At 49.9% G+C, this 22,907-nt stretch overlaps 1 protein-coding gene and 1 long non-coding RNA gene across 4 annotated transcripts in view; both read right to left on the reverse strand.

The window, feature by feature from the left end:
- LOC311514149 overlaps nt 1-22,907 on the reverse strand; it is a 79,163-nt gene that overhangs the window by 43,768 nt on the left and 12,488 nt on the right. The gene's annotated exons all lie outside the window — the stretch shown is intronic.
- Nucleotides 2,888-21,471, reverse strand: LOC311514115 (uncharacterized protein). Of its 3 annotated transcripts, XM_084616510.1 has the most exons (6): nt 21,284-21,471; nt 17,598-17,686; nt 16,863-16,989; nt 15,670-15,867; nt 9,193-9,306; nt 2,888-8,845 (listed from the first exon to the last, which is right to left on the reverse strand). In XM_084616510.1, exons 2-6 carry the CDS (start codon nt 17,673-17,675, stop codon nt 7,728-7,730), a joined length of 1,635 nt encoding a protein of 544 aa, XP_084472636.1. In that variant the 5' UTR covers nt 17,676-17,686; nt 21,284-21,471; the 3' UTR covers nt 2,888-7,727. The 3 variants fall into 3 exon arrangements, with proteins under 3 accessions (XP_084472636.1, XP_084472638.1, XP_084472637.1); XM_084616512.1 differs by lacking the exon at nt 15,670-15,867 and having other exon boundaries at nt 2,888-8,842; nt 21,284-21,470; XM_084616511.1 differs by lacking the exon at nt 15,670-15,867 and having other exon boundaries at nt 21,284-21,467.

Raw genomic sequence — 22,907 nt, forward strand, 5'->3', positions numbered from 1 at the left:
TGGGGTGGAGGAGCAGACTCGGGGCTGGGGCAGGGGTTGGGGTGTGGGCGGGGAGGTGCAGTCTCCAGGAGGGAGTTTGCTCAGGGCTGGGGAAGGGAGTTGGGGTGTCGGTGGGGGTGCAGGGTCTGGGAGGGAGTTAGGGTGCGGGGGGAAGGGTGTGCTGACCTGGGGCAGGGGTTTTGGGGTGCGGGCTCTGGCCAGGTGGTGCCTACCTCAGGCATCTCCAGGTCGGCAGTGCAGTGGGGCTCAGGCAGGCTCCCTCCCTGCCCTGGCTTCGCGCTGCTCCCGCAAGCAGCTGCCATGTCCGGCTCCTAGGCGGAGGGGCCAGGGGGCTCTGCGCCGTGCATGCTGCCCGCACTCACAGGCGCCTCCCCTACAGCTCCCATTGGTCGTGGTTCCCAGCCAATAGGATCTGCGGAGCCTGCGCTGGGGGTACGGGCAGTGCATGGAGCTTCCCTGATCACCCCTGCTCCTAGGGGCAGCAGGGACATGCTGGCCACTTCCGGCAGCTGGAGCTGACTCTAGCTTCCCCCTGCAGCAGGGCGAAACTCGGGGCTTCTGGCCCGCAGTGCGGAGACTTGCCACGGACCAGATCCAGCCGGTGGGCCATAGGTTCCTCACCCCTGGCTTTCAGGTGTGTGAAAACCCCAACCCCTGAGCTACGTACGTTATGTCACCTTAAAGGGGTGTCGGCGGGAGATGCTCGGAGAGAATGGGTGATGGGAGACCGCTGTAAATCAGGAAAGATCTGAGAGCTGGGGCCAGAAGAAGAAAGGAGAATTGGGGAAAGGCAGCTGTGCCCAGAGACACCGATTACGGGGTTGTCTACGCTGCAAGGTGACGTCGACCTCAGGCAGTTTACGTCCACCGAACTATGGAGCTGTTCGCACGCCAAAGTGTGCCTGCATTGTAAGACCACCTTGCCGAAGGGCGTAGCGCTTGTGGTTCTCAACCGATTTATCGTTGTAGCCCACCGTGTGTTACCTGGGCCGCTGGTTGAGAACCACAGCGGCCCCCCCACGGACCCCTATGCCCTGAGTTCCCTCCACAGAGTGGGGCCAGAAGCAGACCCGGCTGGGTGGCAGGGCAGCCCCAGGCCCGGTGGCGTAGCAAGGCAGTGCTGCCCTAGTGGCACCAGACCCCACCATGCAGAGCAGCCCCGGACCCCACTGCGTGGGGCAGGGCGGCCCTGAATCCCACTGCTCGGGGCAGAGCAGTTCAGCAGCCCCGGCGGCCCGGATCCTGCTGCGTGGGGTAGGGAAAGGCAGGACAGCTGTGGGGCCCTGGACCCCACCGCAGCGGGTGGCAGGGCAGCTGGGACCCCACCACATTGGCTAGGGCAGCGGGACCCTGGACCCAGACCATGCCATGTGGGCCCTGCAGCCTTTAGCACACAGGTGTTTTTTCACACCCTTGAGCAACGAAAGTTTGGCCGATGAAAGTGCCCGTGTAGACGTAGCCTCAGTGACCCTTACGGTCTAACTGGGTAAAAGGTTATACACCTTGTCTCCTCGGGTCGTTTTCCTTTTGATTGAAACGGACTTGGAAGCTACTCTAAATAAATTCCATTTGAAATACAAAATATAAAATCTATACTGGGCCAATATTCTCTCATATATTATTTCTCACACATATTTCCACACTCCAACCTTTGGGGTGGGGTTTTACATCGTAATTCCTTACGCTAAAGGAGGTAAATTACATTAGCCACCATTTCCTGTACTACTAAGAAAACAAAAACCAAGACAAATTCAATTTTCCAATATAATTCAGGTGATCACATAATTAGTCTCTTACTCTTTAACCCATAACTTCACCTTTAATTTCCTTTTCAGTGGTGTAGCCCATAGGGCTAGCCTGATGGTTGCTTTATGATATCCTGCCTTTATTTATTGGTTTGCTCTTTGTTTTATTATATTTGGCTTATATTTCTGTATTGGATTATTCTATGATGTTTGGCTGTAATGCACGGATCCTACCAGCCTGTATGATTAGCTTAAGTAAATTAGCATAAATTTGTCTTGTGACCTTTGGCATAGATAAATGGCCTAATAGTTACCCTTTTGGATTTTGGGGAACTAAACATGTCTACCTAAGACATTTGGGACTTAACAGTAACCACAAGGTACATCACAAGAACATGCACGTAACGACCAGAAACTTGTTTGAGCAACAGGTTTCCAGAACGAGCTCGTTGGCGTTAATATGACTATGCTAGCCTATAGGATAAGTGCACCCCAATATTATGTGGGTGAGGATATTAGATTTGGGCATGGAAGATTGGGCACTGGCATGAATATTCAGGAGAGTGCTCAGACCCCAGAAGAGGGCAAACCACCATGTGGAAGCCGCTCTGGCTAGCTTTTTCCAGCTCTTGGCTTTTTCATCTTAATTTTTTGACTCTCTGAGCTGGTAACTTAGCTACTCAGCATGTGACCCTTCAGCTCTATTATTTGCCATCAATGTCGAGTGTTGAGGAACCTGGACCATCGGACTCATTTGGCATGCCAACGACGAGGCTGGTCCTTTGTCTCTCACCACTTGGTCCCCAAGGAAGGAGTGAGGATGCTAATCTAGGAAAACTTTTATACAATGGTCCCACACATACCCCCAGAACTGTATTATTTCCTTTTGATTTGTGGTTTGGAGCTTTGATAACTTTCCCATTTATTTTAATAAAAGTCTCTCAGGCTTTGTTTTGTCCTCAGTGCGAGTGTTCTTGTCACACACCCCAAGGATCCTTGCAAGATCTTGAACTCAGGACGACTGAGTCTGTGTAGCCTGATTCCGGGACAAGAACCTTATTATCTTCTGGTCACATCAACTGCTCATACAACCCTCTAAAAATCAGGCTATAGTGGTACCAATCACACATTCAAAGATCACAAAATCTTGTTGTACACGTTCATTTTCTTGTAATTGTGTTCCACTGCACCCCATATTCGTCAGTGCTGTGATGATGATGCTCATGGCATAATTATGATACATTTTGTACAAGATGGCTCATGTAAGGTATCGTTCGAAAAGTTACAATGTGCTGAACACAACAGGCCTATTTATATGCATGTATCATTTTTGTACCCGAAGTTATGAATATGGACTATGGATCTGTATTTCACATGTCGTCACACCGGGTGACACCCACTTGGCAAGATGCTTCCAGTCTAAATAGCTGGTTGTGAAGGACCCATTCAGGGTAATGGGCCATTAGGGAAAACAACAGATTTTAGGAGAATCTTCCTGAGAATGCTCCAGACAGCCTATGAATAATGGCTGCTGTGACTCTGCAAGGTCATGTGATCAGATCACGTGACTCTGGATGCCATTTTGGGTACCTGTATTTTTCCACAAACTGGGCTGGGAACCAAGTTTGAAACAAAGGGTTCCTGGCCTGTGGAAAAGTTATATAAGGCAGGGAGTGACATTATCTGTTGTTTTTCACTCCCCCACAACTCAACACCTAAGAGAAGCTCCAATGGAAAAGGACTTGGAATGGGGATGGGAAGCCCAAGCTGCAGCTTAATCATAGAAGATCAGGGTTGGAAGGGACCTCGGGATCATCTAGTCCAACCCCCTGCTCAAAGCAGGACCAATCCCCAATTTTTGGCCCAGATCCCTAAATGGCCCCCTCAAGGATTGAACTCACAACCCTGGGTTGAGCAGGCCAATGCGCAAACCACTGAGCTATCCCTCCCCCCCTTGTCCCTTAAGAATCTGCAAGCCTGCTGCTATCATCAGTCAGGGTTAGAAACGGCTAGATAATCTGCTTTCATCTGTTTGTTATCCCTTAAAATCTGTTTTTCTGCAGTTAAACTTGTTTTATGTTTTAATCTAACCCAGTGTACCTTTAAGTGAAGCGTTTGGGGAAAAAGTCTCAGCTTTGTGTCCAAAGGCTGTTGGCTGTACCTCTCCACAAGGAGGGCGGGGTGAACCAGGTAATAAATTCATACTGGTCAGGGTTTTGACCAGGGCAAGTCAGTGCAGATTTGGGGTCCTAGGCTGGGAAGCCTCTCTGTCCTTGGTTCATGCAGTGACTGGCCAGCCTGCATGTAACTGCAGCTGGGTGTGTCCCTGCCTGCGTGAATGCTGGTGGAAGTGTAAGACTGGGAACAGGTCCGCAGCTTGTCTCACCAACACAGTGTGAGAGGGAGCCCAGACTGGTGGGTCAGAGGGGTCAGTGGTATCCCAGTTCCAGGTGGCACCCAGGTCACAAATTCCCATTGCCACCAAGTGAACCCGTAAGGCAACTTGTGGTTTGTCCCAATGTAGGTGCCACCCACTTCTGTGAGTTCGTATCTCTCTGAATCTTCTGCCGCTACAGTCCCATTTTAGTACAACTGTGTTGCTCAGCATGTGAAAAATCCACAGCTCTGAGCAATGTAGTGATACCAAACTAACCCCCTATGATGGGATCCCTGGGCTACAACCTAGAAAGGCACCTGCCAATCACTCCAACCCCCAGAAGAACACCCCTGAAACATGCCGTCTTACACTGCTCAAGACACCCTTGAACAGTGCAAGCTCATCTGCCACTTCATCAAAGGAAAGTGGACATGCACCAGCCCGTGTAATCTGAGCAGAGATTCCCCAAGCACTTCAACCAAAACCACACTGGTTTAGGTAAAATATAAAACAGATTTATTAACTACAGACAGATGTTAAGTGACTATAAGTAGCAGGCATAGAGATCAAAATTAGTTACCTAAGAAACAGAAATAGAAACAGTCTAAATTCGAACTTTAACAGACTAAGCAAGATTTGAATCAAAGTGTCTCACCCTAATAGATGTTACAGGCAGCTCACAGGTCTCAATACTCAGACTGAACTCCCTTCCAGCCTGGGGCCAATCTCCCTAGTTCAAAGTCTTCATCTTCCAGACGATCTTCCAGGTGTTGAGGTGGGGGAAATGTCACTATCCCTCTTTTATACTTTCTTCCAGCTGCTAGAAAGATTCTTGCTGCGACGTCGGTTAGGCTGTCCCCATTACGTATGTGCCCTCTCTAAGGAGCCTCTGGGCGAGTGGATTCTTCTTGATGGGCCATCAATGCCTGTCTGGTGACTGATAGCTGTATCTCTGTTGCAACTGAAAGGCTGGCTCTGGGCGTTTCCCAACCTCACAATGTATTTCAGTAACACATACAGCAGTAGTCCACAACTTCACATACAATGATACTACAAATAATTCAACAGGACATTAAGGTATAAAGATTCAAGCATGCATTGTTCAAAACATATCATAATCACATGACAGTAGTGAATATAGGGGCTCCGGGATGCTACTTTGAGGTACACGGTATAGTTTTCCCCGCCATATAGACAGTGCCTTGTCAGCAGGAGAGTTTCTCCTGCCGACAAAGCTGCCACTTCTCGGGGAGGTGAATTAATTGAGATGATGGGAGAGCTCTCTCCCTTCACCTTAGAGCTTCTTCATAAAAACGCTACAGCAGCAGTGGCACCAATGCAGCTGTGCCCATGCAGTCTCGTAAGTGTAGACAAGTCCTAAGAGATAAAACCATAGACTCGGGACTTAACATCTGTGATTCCTGCAGTCTGAAATTGGAGCCCAACACAGTAATTCCCTCATTAGTTACCATCACTTCCACAGCATAAAAGTCCTTTTCACCCAATCGGGCGGCCAGTTTGAGATCCACAGGGAAGGAATGTCCTCTAAATGACTCTCTCTGCCTAATGAAACTTTGGATCCAAAGAGTGAAGCATGATTGTGCTCAAACTAACCATGGCATCCTTTGGGACTAATCAGTGACACTGAACTAGGGAGTGGTGTTCTACAAACATTTTCCTTGGGCCATTGGTCACCACAGCTTCCCTTATTGGGGTGAAAACCAAGAATTGGGTGTGTACTGTTGCTAACCCATTTCTTTTAAAATCCTTGGCTTCGGTTAGGTTAAATTTACCTTTCGCTGAAGTAGAATCCTTTACCGAACCACTCAAAATCTCAGCAGTGTTAGTGCGGAATGGCTTCCCGAAACGTGCCCAGTTTTTCTTTAATTTGGTGGCACAGGTCCAGGCTAGGGACTATATACAGGCCTGGATCAGAATCTGTTAGTTACCGGAGTTGGAGTTTCTATTCAAAAATAGCTATTTTTCTGCAGCTATTTCATTTTCAACACTGATTTCATTTTATACACATTTGCAGCACCTACGTAGGGTAAATTCAACAAAACCCATTTCTATTTCCTCGACATCTGCATCATAAAGGGCAGCATTTCCCATACCATAGCATTACCTAAGACAGATCTTCTGTAGGGTCTGGGTTACTACTTTGGGAATCAAATACATGAGCATTTTGCCTAGCTCCAACTCACTTACTGTGGAATCCTCTCCCCAGATCATCTGAGACAATATTGACAAATAATGGAACTCCACTGTGATCATCTGCACTTCCTTCAGTTCGTTGCACAGTTTGGGGTTTGCTGCGGTTCACCATTTCCGAGTGGAGATTTTAAATCACGGCTGTTTCTTTGTTAGCATGTCCAGTAAATGGGAGAGTTCTCTCCTGTTGACAGAACTGCACTTGAACTTTCTCCATGTCATCACGGACAGGTGGGGAAAAAGCCAAAGTAAAGTGCCAAATATCAGAGGGGTCGCTGTATTAGCCTGTATCCACAAAAACAGTGAGACGTAATGACTTTAGCAAATGGCCATTTGTCTCGAAGTCTCCAATAAATCTGAGTTACATGCAGTCAAACTAAATTAATATCCAACTGGGTGACCAAACAGTCTCCAGAAAAGATAGAAACCCATATCACAGAGAGGTAGACTACATGAAAATGAAAGTGTCAAGTGAAATTCCAGAGCAGATTGCATCTGATGACTCAGAATCAGGAGAAGAGATTGTCCCATGACATTCTCCTCTGATCCATTCAAACCTGCTTCACTCAGCACTGTCGCATTATTGGGTTATGTTATTTACAAAAGTTTTAGCAATGTAACATCCTCATAATGGGGGGAAATACAGCCAACCTTCCCAAAGGTGGCTTGGCCAATAGATGGAAACTGGGATTTAAACTCCAAATGATCCCACTGTGTTTGGCATGCACTTGAATTACCCTTCCAGATCTTTGACACTTTCTTTGGCAGACATAGTGACTCTGATTAAAGAAGTCAAAACATCCTCTCCAAGCAGAGACAGCTGAGAACACTGCACCACACGACACTTTGAGAGGTGGAGGGATAGAATGTGAAGAAGATAAACTCTGCATGCCTCAGACAGGAGCTAACCGTTCTGGGACGATGGGGAAGGAGGCAATCTCTGAGTCACCCCCTCTCCTCCCAGTGTCACAGAGACTGAAATGACACCTTTTCCCCTGCCCCTGCTCCTCTTCATTGAAATATAACGAATAAAGGTCCACAAATAACTGCTGCTCAGCATAACCCAGTGCAACGCGAGAACAACCGGGAAAGCTACAATCTGTATCATTGGTGATACAAATAACTTGGCAAAAGGAGGAAAAGTATAAATGTGATTCTCCCGGTTTCCTGGAAGGACAGACCCACTTCCATTACTCACGGGACAATGGAGTGGATAGCAAGGACAACCAGGTCCACCGCAAAACAGGGCAAATGGCAAAACTAGAAAAGGTGAAAATGGACAACTCTTTTGAACACAATGAGGAATAATGGTGGTGCAAACAGTTCAAACAGCTTTAAAGGTCACTACATGGGAATTAGGAAAACTATGAAAGAAAATAAAAGTTTTGATAGATCTAGAGGTTTTTATGGTGTTTGGCCCCCTTGCAGATTCTATGATGATAGATAAGGGCTGAGCTCTGAGTGAAGCTTTTCCCGCACTCACGGCATTCATAGGGCCTGTCTCCCGTGTGGATTCTATGATGTCTAGTCAGGGCTGAGCTCCGAGTGAAGCTTTTCCCGCACTCATGGCATTCATACGGTCTCTCTCCCGTGTGGATTCTATGATGTCTAGTCAGGGCTGAGCTCCGAGTGAAGGTTTTCCCGCACTCACAGCATTCGTAGGGTCTCTCTCCCGTGTGGATTCTCTGATGCGTAGTAAGGTCTGAGCTCAGAGTGAAGTTTTTCCCACACTCACAGCATTCAAAGGGTTTCTCTCCCGTGTGGATTCTCTGATGCCTAATGAGGTGCGATCTCAGAGTGAAGCTTTTCCCACACTCACAGCATCCATAGGGTCTCTCTCCCGTGTGGATTTTCTGATGTATAGTCAGGTGTGAGCTCTGAGTGAAGCTTTTCCCGCATTCACCGCATTCGTAGGGTCTCTGTCCCGTGTGAATTCTGTGATGTGTAAGAAGGGTTGAGCTCTGAGAGAAGCTTTTCCCGCACTCCCAGCATTCATAGGGTTTCTCTCCCGTGTGGACTCTCTGATGAGAGATAAGGGATGAGAGATCAGTGAAACTTTTCCCGCACTCACAGCATGGATAGCGTTTTTCACCTGTGTGGATTCTCTGATGCGTAATAAGGTGTGAGCGCCGAATGAAGGTTTTCCCACACTCACAGCATTCATAGGGTCTGTCTCCTCTGTGTATTCTCTGATGCACAAGAAGGACTGAGTGGTCCCTAAAGCTTTTCCCACACTCAGTGGATGTATTTTTTCTCTGTCCCCCGAGGATTTTCTGCTGGGCTGTGGTTTCCTTGAGGTCCTTGTGAGTTCCCCAAGAGCAAATAAATTTATCCAATTTCTCTCCTGGCTGGTTTCCCTGCTCTCTCTCTGGTGTCTGCTGAATCTCACAGACTTTTGCCTGCTCATGACTCCTGGACACATTCCCTTTGGATGTTTGCGTTAAGGCTCTGTGTGGCTCATCTTTCTGATGAGAATTCTGCTCCTCATTCTCACTCACCATCGCATCACCTGCTGTGATAGAAAAAAAACCTCAAACAGGGATAGAAAGGGGAAGAGCAAACCAAAATAAGTGCTGGAGAGATGTCAAATAAAAATCAGGAACTGAATTCCCCCAAACTCTTCCCCCAAAGAGAATCAATTCTGCCTTCACATCCCATCTAAATTCTCAGTGGGAAGGTAAGATGCCACTGACAGGTGTCAGTTAGGATCTGTAGGAAGTCATGAGCTGTATCTGCCTGGAGGATATGACATTTGCTGGGGCAATCCTAAAATTAGAGAGCTCACAAGGTCTTTCTAGGGTATCCTAGATGTTCCCCTCAGGCACTTCCAGACTGTGAGTAGGTTTCATATTTCCTCACCTGTGCAGGGACCTTTTAGGATCTCTCTTTCCTCTAAACACTGGAGGTCTGGGACCCATGGCTCTGCCCCTTGTTCCAGCTGGGAGATCACATCAGGTTTGGAAACTGGAAACCCTGCTCAGATGAAAGAAAACAAAGGAGATCAGGTTAATTCATAAGACTTTGTCATGATGATAATTATTAATTTAAACCCCAGTCCTTAGTAAACCAGTGAAATCCCAGGGCCAGCTCCTCAGGTCCTCAAAGGTACAGAATGCTTTGCTTATGAGGGCCTGAACTACCAACATATCTGCTGGGAACGCACACAGACACTGTAACAGTCTGTACCCCTGTATTCACTCTTTTACAAAATTATGATATATTTTGTCCAAAGTATGCCTTGGAAAATTCAAAACCTGCTGAACATTATCAACCTTTTAGACCATGTGTAGCATCACTACGTACCGTTATTAGAGTTTACTGTATGATGTTACTGAAAACGGTACAGTTCTGGGGAACACCCACAGACCACTTCCTCAGAGACAGCAAGGCGATCACCTGGTTAAATGGCCATTCTCCGGTCTGGGAAAGGTGTGAACCAGACATTTACATTCCATCACATGGATGGCTAGGCGCTCATGAACAAAACAGACAGCATGTCACCATGACTCACCCGAGGATTGAAAGTGTTTCTAGCACAAAGGACTGAATTATAAAAAGAGGTGGAATAAATGCTTGAGACTCCCCTCCCCCGCCTCCATCATGACATCAACTCCTCCTGAATAACTCAACTTGGGAGGGGGGGAGGGAGGAAGGAAGAGTCCTGGCTGAAAGGAAACCCAGCCTGACACAACATATGGGGAGAGACAGACATATGATTTGAATCTGTTTTAGCTTGTTAAGTTAGAAGTTAATTTGACCTTATCTACACTACCAAATTATGTCAACAAAGGCGATGTTGACACTCAAAAATCAGCATAATAAAAGTCAGAATGTCATGTTCACACTCGCTCCCTGTCGGCAGAGCGCATCCACGGTTGGGACACTATCAACAGTGTGAGCAATGCACTGTGGGTACCTATCCCACCGTCCACCTCGACATCTTCTGTTGCTACATGTTGTGAGAAGGCGAAGCGGATCGTGGCATCTCTTGGGACCGGGCTCGATTCATTGCTTTCTGTGCCAGCACTCCATGGGCTTCCGGCTTTCTTTCACAGCATTCTTCAATGACCCTTCTTTGCTGTGCACCCCGGCATCTTTGTGAGACGGGATGGATCCCACCCTGCTCTCCTATGCTCTGTTAACTGTCATGAAGACATTGCGGATGGCAGTGCAGTTAATCGTCAAGTTCCTAATTGAAGAAGACTCTCAGATGCCTGATATGAACAGGAACAACTTAAGATTGCTTTTGGCATTCATAGAACAGCTGCATAGGGTAGACCATGGCTTCTGGGCTCGGGAAACAAGCACTGAATAGTGGGATCGTATCGTCGTGCAGGTGTGGGATGAAGAACAGTGGCTAGAGAACTTTCAAATGCGGAAAGCCACCTTCCTGGAACTGTGTGCGGAGCTCGCCCCAGACCTGCAGCACAAGGACACCAGAATGAGAGCTGTCCTATCGATAGAGAAGTGCATGACAATCACTGTGTGGAAGCTGGTGATGCCAGACTGCTACCTGTCGGTCACAAATCAATTTGGAGTTGGGAAGACAAACGTTGGGGCTGCATTAATGCAAGCGTGCAGGGCAATTAATTGCATCCTGCTACGAAGGACCAGGTCCACAACTCTGGGAAATATGCATGAAATAGGGAAACCGATTTCTGCAAAGCCATCCACTAACTGTGGAGGGGCGATAGATGGCACACATATTCCAATTTTGGCACCATACCACCTTGTGACAGAGTACATCTATAGGAAGGGGTACTGCTCCATGGTGTTGCAGGCACTTGTGGATCACTGTGAGAGTTTCACTGACATCCATGCGGTCCAGGAAGGTGCATGACATACACATTTTCAGGGGGATGGTGATCCTCAGGAGACCTGGCGTACCTCTTACAGCTGTGGCTCATGAAACTTTACACAGGAAACCTGAAGAGCAGTAAGGAACGGTTCAACAACAGGCTGAGGTGGTGCTGGATGACAGTTGAATGTGCCCTTGGCAGACTGAAGGCATGCTGGTGATGCCTTTATGACAGGTTAGACCTTAATGAAGATAATAGTCCCATGGTCATAGCCGCATGTTGTATGTTGCATAATCTTTGTGATGCTAAGGGTAAAAGGTTTGCTGAGGCTTGGAGTGCTGAGGCAGATCGCTTGGCTGCTGATTTTGAGCAGCTGGATACCAGGGCTTTCAGAAGAGTCCAGAGGAGCACAATTCAAATCAAGGAGGCTTTGAGGCAACACGTTGAAAATGAAAATGTATCTCTCTGTGATTGGTGCTGCAATGTTACATAACATGTAGTCTCCACTGCTTTCCAGGAAAACGTTTGGGCCTTACGTTCCCGCAAGCACATGAATAAACTGGCTGTGTATGTGTTGGTAGTGCCTGCTCTCTCAATCTGTAGGAAACAAAGATGAGTTACCATTCAAAACCTTTATTTTTATTGCACAAGAAACAGCCCACACAGACACACACAAAGATGCTTGGTGGGAAAGGAGGAACCAGGGAAGGGCAGACTTTCAAAGGTGCGTGTATGTCTAACTCTCAGTGTGAAAGTTGTCCGAGGGGGTGGAGTGAAGGGGAAACCAGAAAGTGGAAAGGACTGTGCGGGCGGAGGGGGGGTGTATGTGCATGGAAAAGGGTTCTGAATGTGCTGCAGGGGAAGGCAGGCACAGATCTGCTCAGTCTGCAGCTCTATTAAGGACTTCAGCATGTGTGTTTGTTCCTCCATTACTTTAATCATCCGTTCAGTAGCGTCCTTAAATTCCTGATCTTCTTTTCTGTTCTGCCTTTCAGCTTCCCAGCACTCCTTGCATTCCCTTTTCTCTGCACTGGAGCAGTGCAGTACCTCCCGGAACATGTCTTCTTTGCTCCGTCTTGGGCGCTTTGTTATCTGGCGGAGATGCTTGGCCAGGGTGCTTGGGGGCGTTCCTGAAGGCCACATCTGCCGAAGCACAGGGAACAATGCACAGAAGCAGGATTGTTAAATTCACGCACAACATTGACACCGTTTCAGTTAAATACACCTTTTGCAACATAACAATTACTTCTCACTGACCCTCGGCAAGCACACATCTCTGTGAACACCCAAAGCATGGTGAATGTTTTCCACAGGTGCGGGTCATTCTAGCAGATCTCTCACTGCTAGGGGTAAACAGGGAAATGAGGTGTCACGCTATATGGAATCTGGGGGACACGTGAGGATATTATGAATACCAATGGTGTAAAATTGCAATGAGTTGTGCCAGATATGCCATGGAAGATATCTACAAAAGTGTTATAAGTTGCCAGATATGATAATCTCATTTATGTGTTTGTATCACCTTTGTATTATGAGTTTAGATATGTACGTATGTCTGTATTTCCAAACTTGTGCTATGCTTCTGGGTGACACCCCCAGACAGTTTGGCATCAGCACTGCCTAGCCTGCTTGATGGCCCATTAAGGACCATCAGCTATACAACTGACCCATTGACAGAAGGCAAGGGATACACCTTATGACTCAGCAAGGCATGCAGGGACATACCTATGGACGGAAAAGGCTTCCAAGCCATGTACTGGGCAGCTTGTGTTTGAAACAAAGGAACTACAAGCCAAATGGCAAAAGTCTATAAAAGGCAGCTGCATCTTCTCCATTTTGTCTTAAATCCTGCTTCTTACTTCTGGAGGAACTTTGCCACAAACTGAAGCTCTGAACAAAGGACTGAATGACCCATCCAAGCTGTAGATCTGTTCCAGAGGAACTTTCAAGCCAGCAACTCACCAATACTGCTAAGAACCTGATATATGGACTTTGAAATCTTTGTGTGTATGTGATTGTTTTACCATTTAATATCTCTCTTCTTGCCCTTTCTGTTTCTTTATAAAAAAGGAGTACTTGTGGCACCTTAGAGACTAACCAATTTATTTGAGCATAAGCTTTCATGAGCTACAGCTCACTTCATCGGATGCACACTGTGGAAAATACAGAAGATGTTTTTATACACACAAACCATGAAAAAATGGGTGTTTACCACTACAAAAGGTTTACATTTGGGGACAATGTATACCTTCAAATCAGCGGCACTGCTATGGGTACCCGCATGGCCCCACAGTATGCCAACATTTTTATGGCTGACTTAGAACAATGCTTCCTCAGCTCTCGTCCCCTAATGCCCCTACTCTACTTGCGCTATATTGATGACATCTTCATCATCTGGACCCATGGAAAAGAAGCCCTTGAGGAATTCCACCATGATTTCAACAATTTCCATCCCACCATCAACCTCAGCCTGGTCCAGTCCACACAAGAGATCCACTTCCTGGACATTACAGTGCTAATAAGCGATGGTCACATAACCACCACCCTATACCGGAAACCTACTGACCGCTATTCCTACCTACATGCCTCCAGCTTTCACCCTGACCACACCACACGATCCATCATCTACAGCCAAGCTCTGCGATACAACCGCATTTGCTCCAACCCCTCAGACAGAGACAAACACCTACAAGATCTCTATCAAGCATTCTTACAACTACAATACCCACCTGCGGAAGTGAAGAAACAGATTGATAGAGCCAGAAGAGTTCCCAGAAGTCACCTACTACAGGACAGGCCCAACAAAGAAAATAACAGAACGCCACTAGCCGTCACCTTCAGCCCCCAACTAAAACCCCTCCAACGCATTATTAAGGATCTACAACCTATCCTGAAGGATGACCCAACACTCTCACAAATCTCGGGAGACAGGCCAGTCCTTGCCTACAGACAGCCCCCCAACCTGAAGCAAATACTCACCAACAACCACATACCACACAACAGAACCACTAACCCAGGAACTCATCCTTGCAACAAAGCCCGTTGCCAAATGTGCCCACATATCTATTCAGGGGACACCATCACAGGGCCTAATCACATCAGCCACGCTATTAGAGGCTCGTTCACCTGCACATCCACCAGTGTGATATATGCCATCATGTGCCAGCAATGCCCCTCTGCCATGTACATTGGTCAAACTGGACAGTCTCTACGCAAAAGAATAAATGGACACAAATCAGATGTCAAGAATTATAACATTCATAAACCAGTCAGAGAACACTTCAATCTCTCTGGTCACGCGATTACAGACATGAAAGTTGCGATATTACAACAGAAAAACTTCAAAACCAGACTCCAGCGAGAGACTGTTGAATTGGAATTCATTTGTAAATTGGATACAATTAACTTAGGCTTGAATAGAGACTGGGAGTGGCTAAGTCATTATGCAAGGTAACCTATTTCCCCTTGTTTTTTCCTACCCCCCCCCTCGTTCCTCAGACGTTCTTGTTAAACCCTGGATTTGTGCTGGAAATGGCCCATCTTGATTATCATACACATTGTAAGGAGAGTGGTCACTTTAGATAAGCTATTACCAGCAGGAGAATGGGGTGGGGGGAGAGAAAACCTTTTGTAGTGGTAAACACCCATTTTTTCATGGTTTGTGTGTATAAGAACATCTTCTGTATTTTCCACAGTATGCATCCGATGAAGTGAGCTGTAGCTCACGAAAGCTTATGCTCAAATAAATTGGTTAGTCTCTAAGGTGCCACAAGTATTCCTTTTCTTTTTGCGAATACAGACTAACACGGCTGTTACTCTGAAACCTGTTTCTTTATAATAAACCTTTAGTTTTAGATACTAAAGGATTGGCTGGCAGCATGGTATTTTGGGTAAGATCCAAATCTATACTGACTTGGTAATGTGGCTGACCCTTTGGGGTCAGAAGAATATTTTATATATGTGAGCAGAGTTTTTAAAATAACTTCTCACTGTACTAGAGCTAGGTGCTGACTGGAATGCAATAAGGGGGCTGTGTGATTTCTTTTTTGCTTCTTGATAACCAGTGTGAGGAATCAGAAGCACAGTTTGTGACTGGTTGGGGAGTTTAACTTCAGTGTTACTCCCTAGACTGGTGGGTATCTGCACTCCCTTTTGCAGCCTGCCCTGAACTTGGTATTTCCAGGGAGGGCTGCCCCGGGCACCACAGGTCACATGAGGGTACACCTACTCCATGCTTGTGGCTTCTGCCCCTGTGCTGCTCACCTGCACAAGTGATTGCCGAATGGCGCGGGAAAGTTTCCTACAATGCGGGAAGGAACAAAGCTGCTCTGTCAAGGAACCTTTGGCAGAGGATTGCCGAGCACCTCCAGGAGATCTCTCTGGACTATTCCTGTGAGATCTCGGCGTGCATCAACACCCTGTTCTGCCGTACCAATTAGCTATACAGGAAACTGTCCAGCTCACAGAAACACAGCCAGCCTCCCACGTTTCTATAACCAGAACCCACCTCCGCACCACACAGGCCACAGCCACTTACCAGGCATCTTATCTCCTGCTTCTTGCTCCCCAGAGAGCAACTGCTGAGACTGCCTAGACACCTCTGGAGTGGAGAACAGTTCCTGGCTGCTTGCCCCACCAGACGAGCCTACTGGGAGCTGCACATCATCATCTGACTCCACCTCCTCATCGATTACTTCATCCTCTGGGTTAGATCCTCTTTCCACCGCCTCCACGCCTGCCGAAGTATCCACGGGGCTCTTGGTGGTGGAGGTGAGGTCACCACCAAGGATAGCACCCAGCTCCTTATAGAACCAGCAGGTCTTAGGTGCAGCACCAGCGTGACGGGTTGCCTCCCTTGCCTTATGGTATGCCTGCCTCTGCTCCTTTATCTTCGCTCTGCACTGCAGTGTGTCCTGATCATAACCCTTTTCACACAAGCCTCGAGAAATGTGCCTGTAGGTATCCTAATCCCTACGGCTCAAGCGCAGCTGGGACTGCACAGCCTCCTCTCCCCATACACTGAGCAGAACCCCAGTGGTCCAAGCGGGAGAACGTTTGCTGCGATAACCTGCCCTGGTCACCTGGGGAGATGCGATGAGAACTCTCCACAGCAAGCAGCAGGAAATGGAATTTCAAAAATTCCCGGGGCTTCTAAGAGGGAGATTTGCTTCTAAGAGGGAGGGGTAGATTGTTCTTTACCTGGCTGCAGGGCAGTGGAGTTCAAACCGCTGACCAGAACAGTCACGATGGGCATTGTGGGACACCTCCAAGAGGCCAATTAAAGCAACAAATACACTGCCACTTTGTCGACAAAAATTTAGAGGAAAAAGGTGTATGTCTCTCATCTGGGTGGTTGTATTTTATTGCCAAAACAGGGCGTTTTTGCCGCCAAAAGTCACATCGCAGTGTGTACGCTTTCATTCTTTTGTCGACAAAAGCTGGCAGAGGGGGTAAGGGAGAGGTATTTTGCAAGTCGGAGCTGGTTTGTGTGGAGTAGGATCAGTGTCTGAGGGAGGGCCATAGGTAGGAAGCCAGACCTGAACCTCAGTTTTGCCTCAGCAAAGAGAAGGTGTTAGACTTTGTGCTGTAGTTCTCCGGTGCTCTGTTCCCAGTGTTCTGTAGCAGGGGAGGGCAGAGGGCGACTGTGCAGAGTTGAGACTGCATTGTAGGGGTGATGAACATTAACTGCTCATTTCCCCTTGTAATAACTATGGGGACGGGAACCCTTACCCAGCGAGGTCACATTCTCATAGGTCTCCTGCATGACGTCTCTGTAGAGAGCTCTCTGAGCGGGGTCCAGCAGAGCCCCCTCTTCCCTGGTGAAATACACAGCCACCTCCTCGAAGGTCACCGGCCCCTGAAAGAGCAAGAGCCCCCCACTGAGTACCTGCTGCCCCAGTCACAACCCCACTACTCATGGGGGAAAGGAGCCAATTAAATGGGAGCTCTGGATGGCTTCCCATCAACAGAGTCCCACCTCCATACCACTCAGAGGATCCAGGAACACCGGGGTGAGGGGACAAAGAGAGTCCCTTTGTCTCTCCCAGCAGATCCATCATACACCTATTAGCAACAGACTGATACAGGAGATGGAGCCCCCAGCAAGGTCCAGGGCGAGCTCCCTGGTAGGAAGCCCAACACATTGTAAGGAGGTGGATATGAGAGAGGGGCACCTCCCCTAACTCTGACTGGTAAGTGCCCCCTTCATATCTCACAGCAGTCGCTGGTTAGTTGGATCAGGCTCCAGAACTGGGAGTCTGGTCAGTTTTCCTAGCCCCATCTAGGAGATTTGTTTCCTGTTCCACAGATTAGGGCATTTCCACCACCAAACCCCATGGGTCTGTTCCTAGAATCTAGGCTTCCTCCCTTTCTCCAGCCTGAGTGTGCAAACCTTACCCTCTCCAGTGTATCTGCTGTCCCTCCCCCTCCTGCAGGAACCCACCAGCCACCCCGGTTAATCCCTACCTGAACTGGCTCCTCTGCAGCCATTTCTCTCCCCTGTCTCATGGGAGGACAGGATGAGCTGGAGCGAGACACGGACATCGTTCTGCAGCCTGGCAGGGCGAGAAGGGCAGTTGTGGAGATTTCAGAACAGGCTTTAGTTCATTTCACATCACGATTCCCCCAGGCCCTTTCCCTTCGGACAGACATGATAGATTCTGCCATGCTGGGAAATTGCTTGATCTCTTTATTACAGTGTAGACCTGGCCCCACCTGCCAGTCTAAACTCCCAGAGACATTTTTTAAGCCTTTCCAGTAACAAAGTCTTTATTAGAAAAGAGCAGAACCAAAGGAGTTACTTTGGAGGACTCCCTCTGACACGGACACCATGGCAGCCACAGCCCAGCAGGGGGAATATGGAGTCCGGGACTGGCTTTTCTTCTCTCTGATCCTCATTTTGTTTACAGGAAAGTGATTCCATCCAGGGGTGGCTACCTTTTTCTCCCACAGTCAGTCTCTCTTTCCCCTGTCCCTGCCCCTCAGGCTGGAAAAGTCCTATTTCTGAATTGGTTGCTCTTCCATGGCTGGATTTGCTCCTGCAATTGCTAATGGGAGGAGAAATGCGGAGGGGCTGTTTGTGCAGAGTCACTTTCATGCTAGTCCCCGGTTTAGCAGAAAGCCTGAGACAGGATGGTGTAAGGCTTAAGGCCCAAACTAAAATCAAGCTCTTCGGATACAAAGCGAAGTTTGCAAGAGTCAGGGTCTGAGCAAAAGTCTGGCTCAATTACAAAACAGATGCCTGCTTGCAAGTTCACTGTCTGGTACTTGAACTTGGCAAGAATAGGGCTGGTGTTGCAAAAACACAACCACTCCTAGGCACTAAGAAGCCACGTAAACACCTACCAGAAGGGTAGTACCAGAACCCCTCGATACAAAGTTATAGTGTAAACACACTCCCCAGAGATGATACAGGGACACACTGACCCCTCCTAAAGATCAGGGCAGGATGACAGGGTGATGGACAGAGATCTTTTGATCTAACCACCAAGCACAAGGTGAAGGGTGGTAACTAATCACGTCAGGGGGCAATATATAACTTGTTTGTATCAGTGTATGAAAGAGGGGTCACAGAGGGGGTGGAAAGTCCCACCACTCCGAGCCGAGTCCATTGTAATGGGCGTCCCCGTGTTATTGTTGCCGAACAGTCTGCCGGGCATTAGGACTGTGCATGGTTAACAATAAACCTGGCCAAGCGCCTTTGCCACTCAACCCAAATCTGTGGTCTTCTTGGGCAGTTCGATCCAGGCTTGTGTTGCCGGCTACCTGGCCAGAGCTGGTGCAGTTCGCAGAGGAAACACACACACAGCCAAGCCCTGACAACAGCCAGCATTTTCCTTGGGGTCTCTCTCAATTACTTGGAGTCTCTGGCTCAGAATTTAGTATTAACAGGGCCTAGGGCTGCCCTAGGGGGCTAGTACCAGCCGGAGAAAGTCCTCATCTTGGCCGGGCACAGAGGTAGCTTTAATTCAGGTCACTTCCGAGTACAGGTTCTCTCCCCCTCCTCCCGAGGAAGCAGCAGCTGCTAAGCCTGGACTCCAAGATCACAATGGAGGCTGCAGCATCTGACCCAGGAAACTGAACCCCCGTATCCGAGCAGAGGGACAGAGAGTTTGAGCAGCCTTCCCTCCTTTAGCAACAACCAGAGCTCTCTGGGGAGAGCAGCAAATGAAACCACCTCCCCACAGGGACAGGTGCTGATCTCATTTGCCCCCCTGTTCATCTGGAGTCACTCCTTGTCTTTCCTTGCAGTGACTCCGGATTAACACTGGTCTCAATGACACCAGAAACACAGTTCAGAAAGCATGAGTCCAGAATCCTCTTCAACAGATCACCGGGTGTGAGTACTAACCCCCTTCCCACCTCCCTCACCCCCAGATCTAGGACAAGGACTCAGGGCAAGAGTTTTCTCTCCAGAACCTAAAGTTCCTGAGGTTTGGAAGAGGGGAGAGAAGCAAAATCAGTTTTTGATAACTTTCTGTTCACTTATCACCACCCCCTGCTGGCCATTCACACAGGCAGAGGGAGCCCTAAAGGGAGGCTAGAAGGCCTGGAGAGCCAAAATATTTAATAAATTTCCATGCACCGTCACTAGCAAATTATGGCCACCATGAATCCACCGCAGAGGCAGCTACATCTTAGCAGCGTGGGAAGCAACCCCTCGTGGAGGCAATTTGTCGTGGGGTTTGGAGGTACCCCTGGACTAGCACTGCATTCAGAGTGACCTCCTCATCCTGTGCCGGCAGGAGAAAAAAAAAGGGGCCACCCAACTCTGCTGTTAGCAGCTAAGGAGGGGGAGGCCTCTAGCTTTGATGTCTATTAAGTATGTGGCTGGCCTCTTTAATCGGCAAACCGTTTAGCGGAGATAAAGGTGGAAACAAACAATTCTCAAAGGAGAGGGGAAAGATGATCATTGGGCAACTTAACTCCTGCAACCTCCAGGATGGAGAACAATTTAGAGCAATCGGTTCCCTCCAAAAAAGGAGTTGCTGGGATTTAGAAGCATGGGTACCAGCCGCAAACCGGACAGGATTTTTAATAGACATTTGATAATGACCTAGAAAGAGGCAAAAGCTGAGATGTGAGACCCGCGTTCAGAAACGAAAGAGAAAAAGGTGAAAATCCGAGGAATTTTGGATCCATTTTTGTAAATAAGAGAGGAGAGAGGAAAATCGGGGGGATTTGCTATCAGTTGCGGAGATGAGGTAAAATCTGAGTGTGTTTCCTCATCAATAGCTGATAAATAGAGAGAAAACGGGCAACATTTACAAAGATTTCACATCCTTGGTCAGGAATTCGAGAAAAGGGCTAAATCTGCGATTTCGTTCGTCTTTTATCATTAGAGAGACAGAAAAAATTCTCAGGGCATATTCGGGCAACGTGGTCGCGTGGTTGATATCCGTCTCCAAGCACGGGGGAGAAAACGGGGGCCCAAACGCCGCCTTCGATCCCCTGAGGGGAAAACACCCCGGCCGGAGGGGATGTTACGGGGCTATGCACGGAGGGGAGAGGGGAAGGGGGGACCCTTTGAAGGGATTTTATGGGGCCGCCCGCCTCAGAAGCGGAAAGTGACGGGTCCCCACGCGGGCCGCAGGGAGCCCGGGGGGGGGGCGGGATGATTTTAAGGGGGCCGGGGAGCGGGAAGGGGGGCAGCAGTGGGGGGGGGATGGGCAGGGGGCGGCTGTGTCGGCAGTTCGGGGGGGGGAGGGGGGCAGCCGCGGGGATTGGGGAACCCGGGTCGGGGCCGCCCCCATGGGGGGCACGTGCCCCGCCCTGGCAGAGACCGGCCCCCCCCCATCCCCACCCCCACCCCCGAGGCAGCCGGGTCTCAGGGCCCCCCCCCCGACCCCCCCCACCCCTTTGGGGGAGGGGCTCCGGGGACCCATTTCCCACCCGCCCCAGGACGCACCGCTGCCGGGTGGGGGGGGGACCCCCGGGTGGGGGGGGCGGTCAAGGGGCGCGGGAGGGTTAGGGGGAGAACGGGGGGGGCGGAGGGAAGGGGGGGGTCGCCCCGGGTTTTACAGCCACGTGTGAGAGAATTTGTACCGGGGGGGGGCAATTAACTCCCCCCCCCAAACCGGCTTCTCCCCTCCCCCCACCCTACAGGGGACCCAGGCCCCAGCGCTGCCCCCCCCCCAGGGTCTCTCACTCACCGCGGGGGGGGCTCCGGCCCCAGGGCTGGTCCCGGCTGGAGAAAACGCCCCCCCCCCACCGCGGCCGGGCACGGAGGGGTTAATGACGGGCTCGCTCTCCCCCCCCCCGGACAGCAGGGTTCGGAGGGGCCGGAAGTGACGCAGCTCCCCCCTGGCGCCGCCGCGGCCGTTGGCGCCGTTAGGGCGGTTGGGGCGCGCCGCGCGCCTGGGGGGCGGGGCTGCGAGCGGCGCGGCGCCCGTCGGGGGCGGGGCTGGTGCCGCGCGGGGCTGGGGGCGGGGCGAGGAGGTGCGCTGACCTTTCCCCCACTTCTCCCAGCCACGATCTGGGGGGGGGAGGGCCCGCCTGAGGGGAGGGGGTTGGGGGCTGTTAACCCTTTCCTGGTGGGTGGGTGTGGGGGGGGTCCATCTCCCTCGGGGTCGTTGGTTGCTTGGCGTCGCTGTCCGGGCCATTGTATTTGCCTTCGTCTTCTCAAACGACCCATTGATAGAGGGGCGAAGGCCCCCTCCCCCAGCCCCCCACCGCGCGGCGACACCCCCACCTATGTCCCCCAGAGCAAGCGGCCCTTTCCCACCCCGCCGGGTCACAAGGCAGCATGCCGGGGAAACCGAGGCACGCAGCGGCTTCCAAAAGCCGGCCGACTGCTCCAGCTTCCTCACACGGGCCTTCTAGCCAACGCCGCGGGGGCGAAGGCCCCGACCCCTGGGCAACACCCACGTTATGAAAAAGCTGCCCATAAAGACGTAGTCTGTCATGAAAGGCAGGTGCCCGGTTCCCCCAGTTCAGTTCCAAATTCTCTTCGAGAAACGCCCCCGCCGGGACCCCCGCGCTCCCCAGCAGGAGTGAAGGGAGAACCCCCGCCCCAGCTCTGCCCTTAGCTCCAGGCTGATTTACTGGGGAATGGGAGAGAAATTATTCTTCGCTGCTGAGCAGGGAGCCAGGGCAGTTCCCTGGGAATCAAGGTTCCCAGCCTGACCCGGCTGCTTCGTTGCCCCCCGGGGCCCTGCAGGCTCAGGCGGTCCCGGAGCTGCTCAGTGAGCTTCCCCCGTGCGGCTGGCCGTGCCTGAATATCCCACTCTAAGGGCCTGAGTTCAGCCATCAGCGAAGGCAGCAGCTTTGCCCCCCACTTCAGACTTGTCGAGGCGGAGCTCCGGGGGGCGAATCCCGGGGAATAAGGACTCACTCGATTCGCCAGCGCTCGGGATTCTGCCATGAGTCGCGTGAGAATTATTGTTTTTCCGTAAAGCCCCAGCTCCTGGAGTCAAGTGAGTATGTGATGATTTCAGCCTTGGCTCTTAAAGAAACAGTACGTGGCTGTGGAGAAAGCTTCAAAATGGGACCCCCGTGCGCCCTAAATGCTCAACAAGCAGAAGGCGATTAAAAAGATCCAGAGCTCTCTTCCTTTTTTTGCAGAATCTCATGGTTTTAAAGCCAATCTCGTGATTTTTGGTGCTCTTGACTCAGGGTTTTTGAACGTTTGGGGTTGGCCGTTCTGCAGACGGAGAGCTGGGCACCCTCCTTCACACCCAGGGCACCCAGACTTTGCTACAGCTTTAACTCTCTCTTCTCCTTCCTGCCGCTGTCATGCAGCGGGGAATCCCCGTTCCTAGACGTGCTTTTCCACAG

This window comes from Lepidochelys olivacea, assembly GCF_965140295.1.
Source record: "Lepidochelys olivacea isolate rLepOli2 genome assembly, chromosome: 28".
Classification (NCBI taxonomy): domain Eukaryota; kingdom Metazoa; phylum Chordata; order Testudines; family Cheloniidae; genus Lepidochelys; species Lepidochelys olivacea.

Coding starts and splice junctions, on each gene's coding strand:
- LOC311514115 (XM_084616510.1), bottom strand. CDS start 17,675: ATGTCCGTGTCTCGCTCCAGCTCATCCTGTCCTCCCATGAGACAGGGG. Junction 16,990..17,597: donor CTGCAGAGGAGCCAGTTCAG/GTAGGGATTAAC, acceptor TTGCTCTTTCAG/GGGCCGGTGACCTTCGAGGA. Junction 8,846..9,192: donor CCTAAAAGGTCCCTGCACAG/GTGAGGAAATAT, acceptor TTTCTATCACAG/CAGGTGATGCGATGGTGAGT.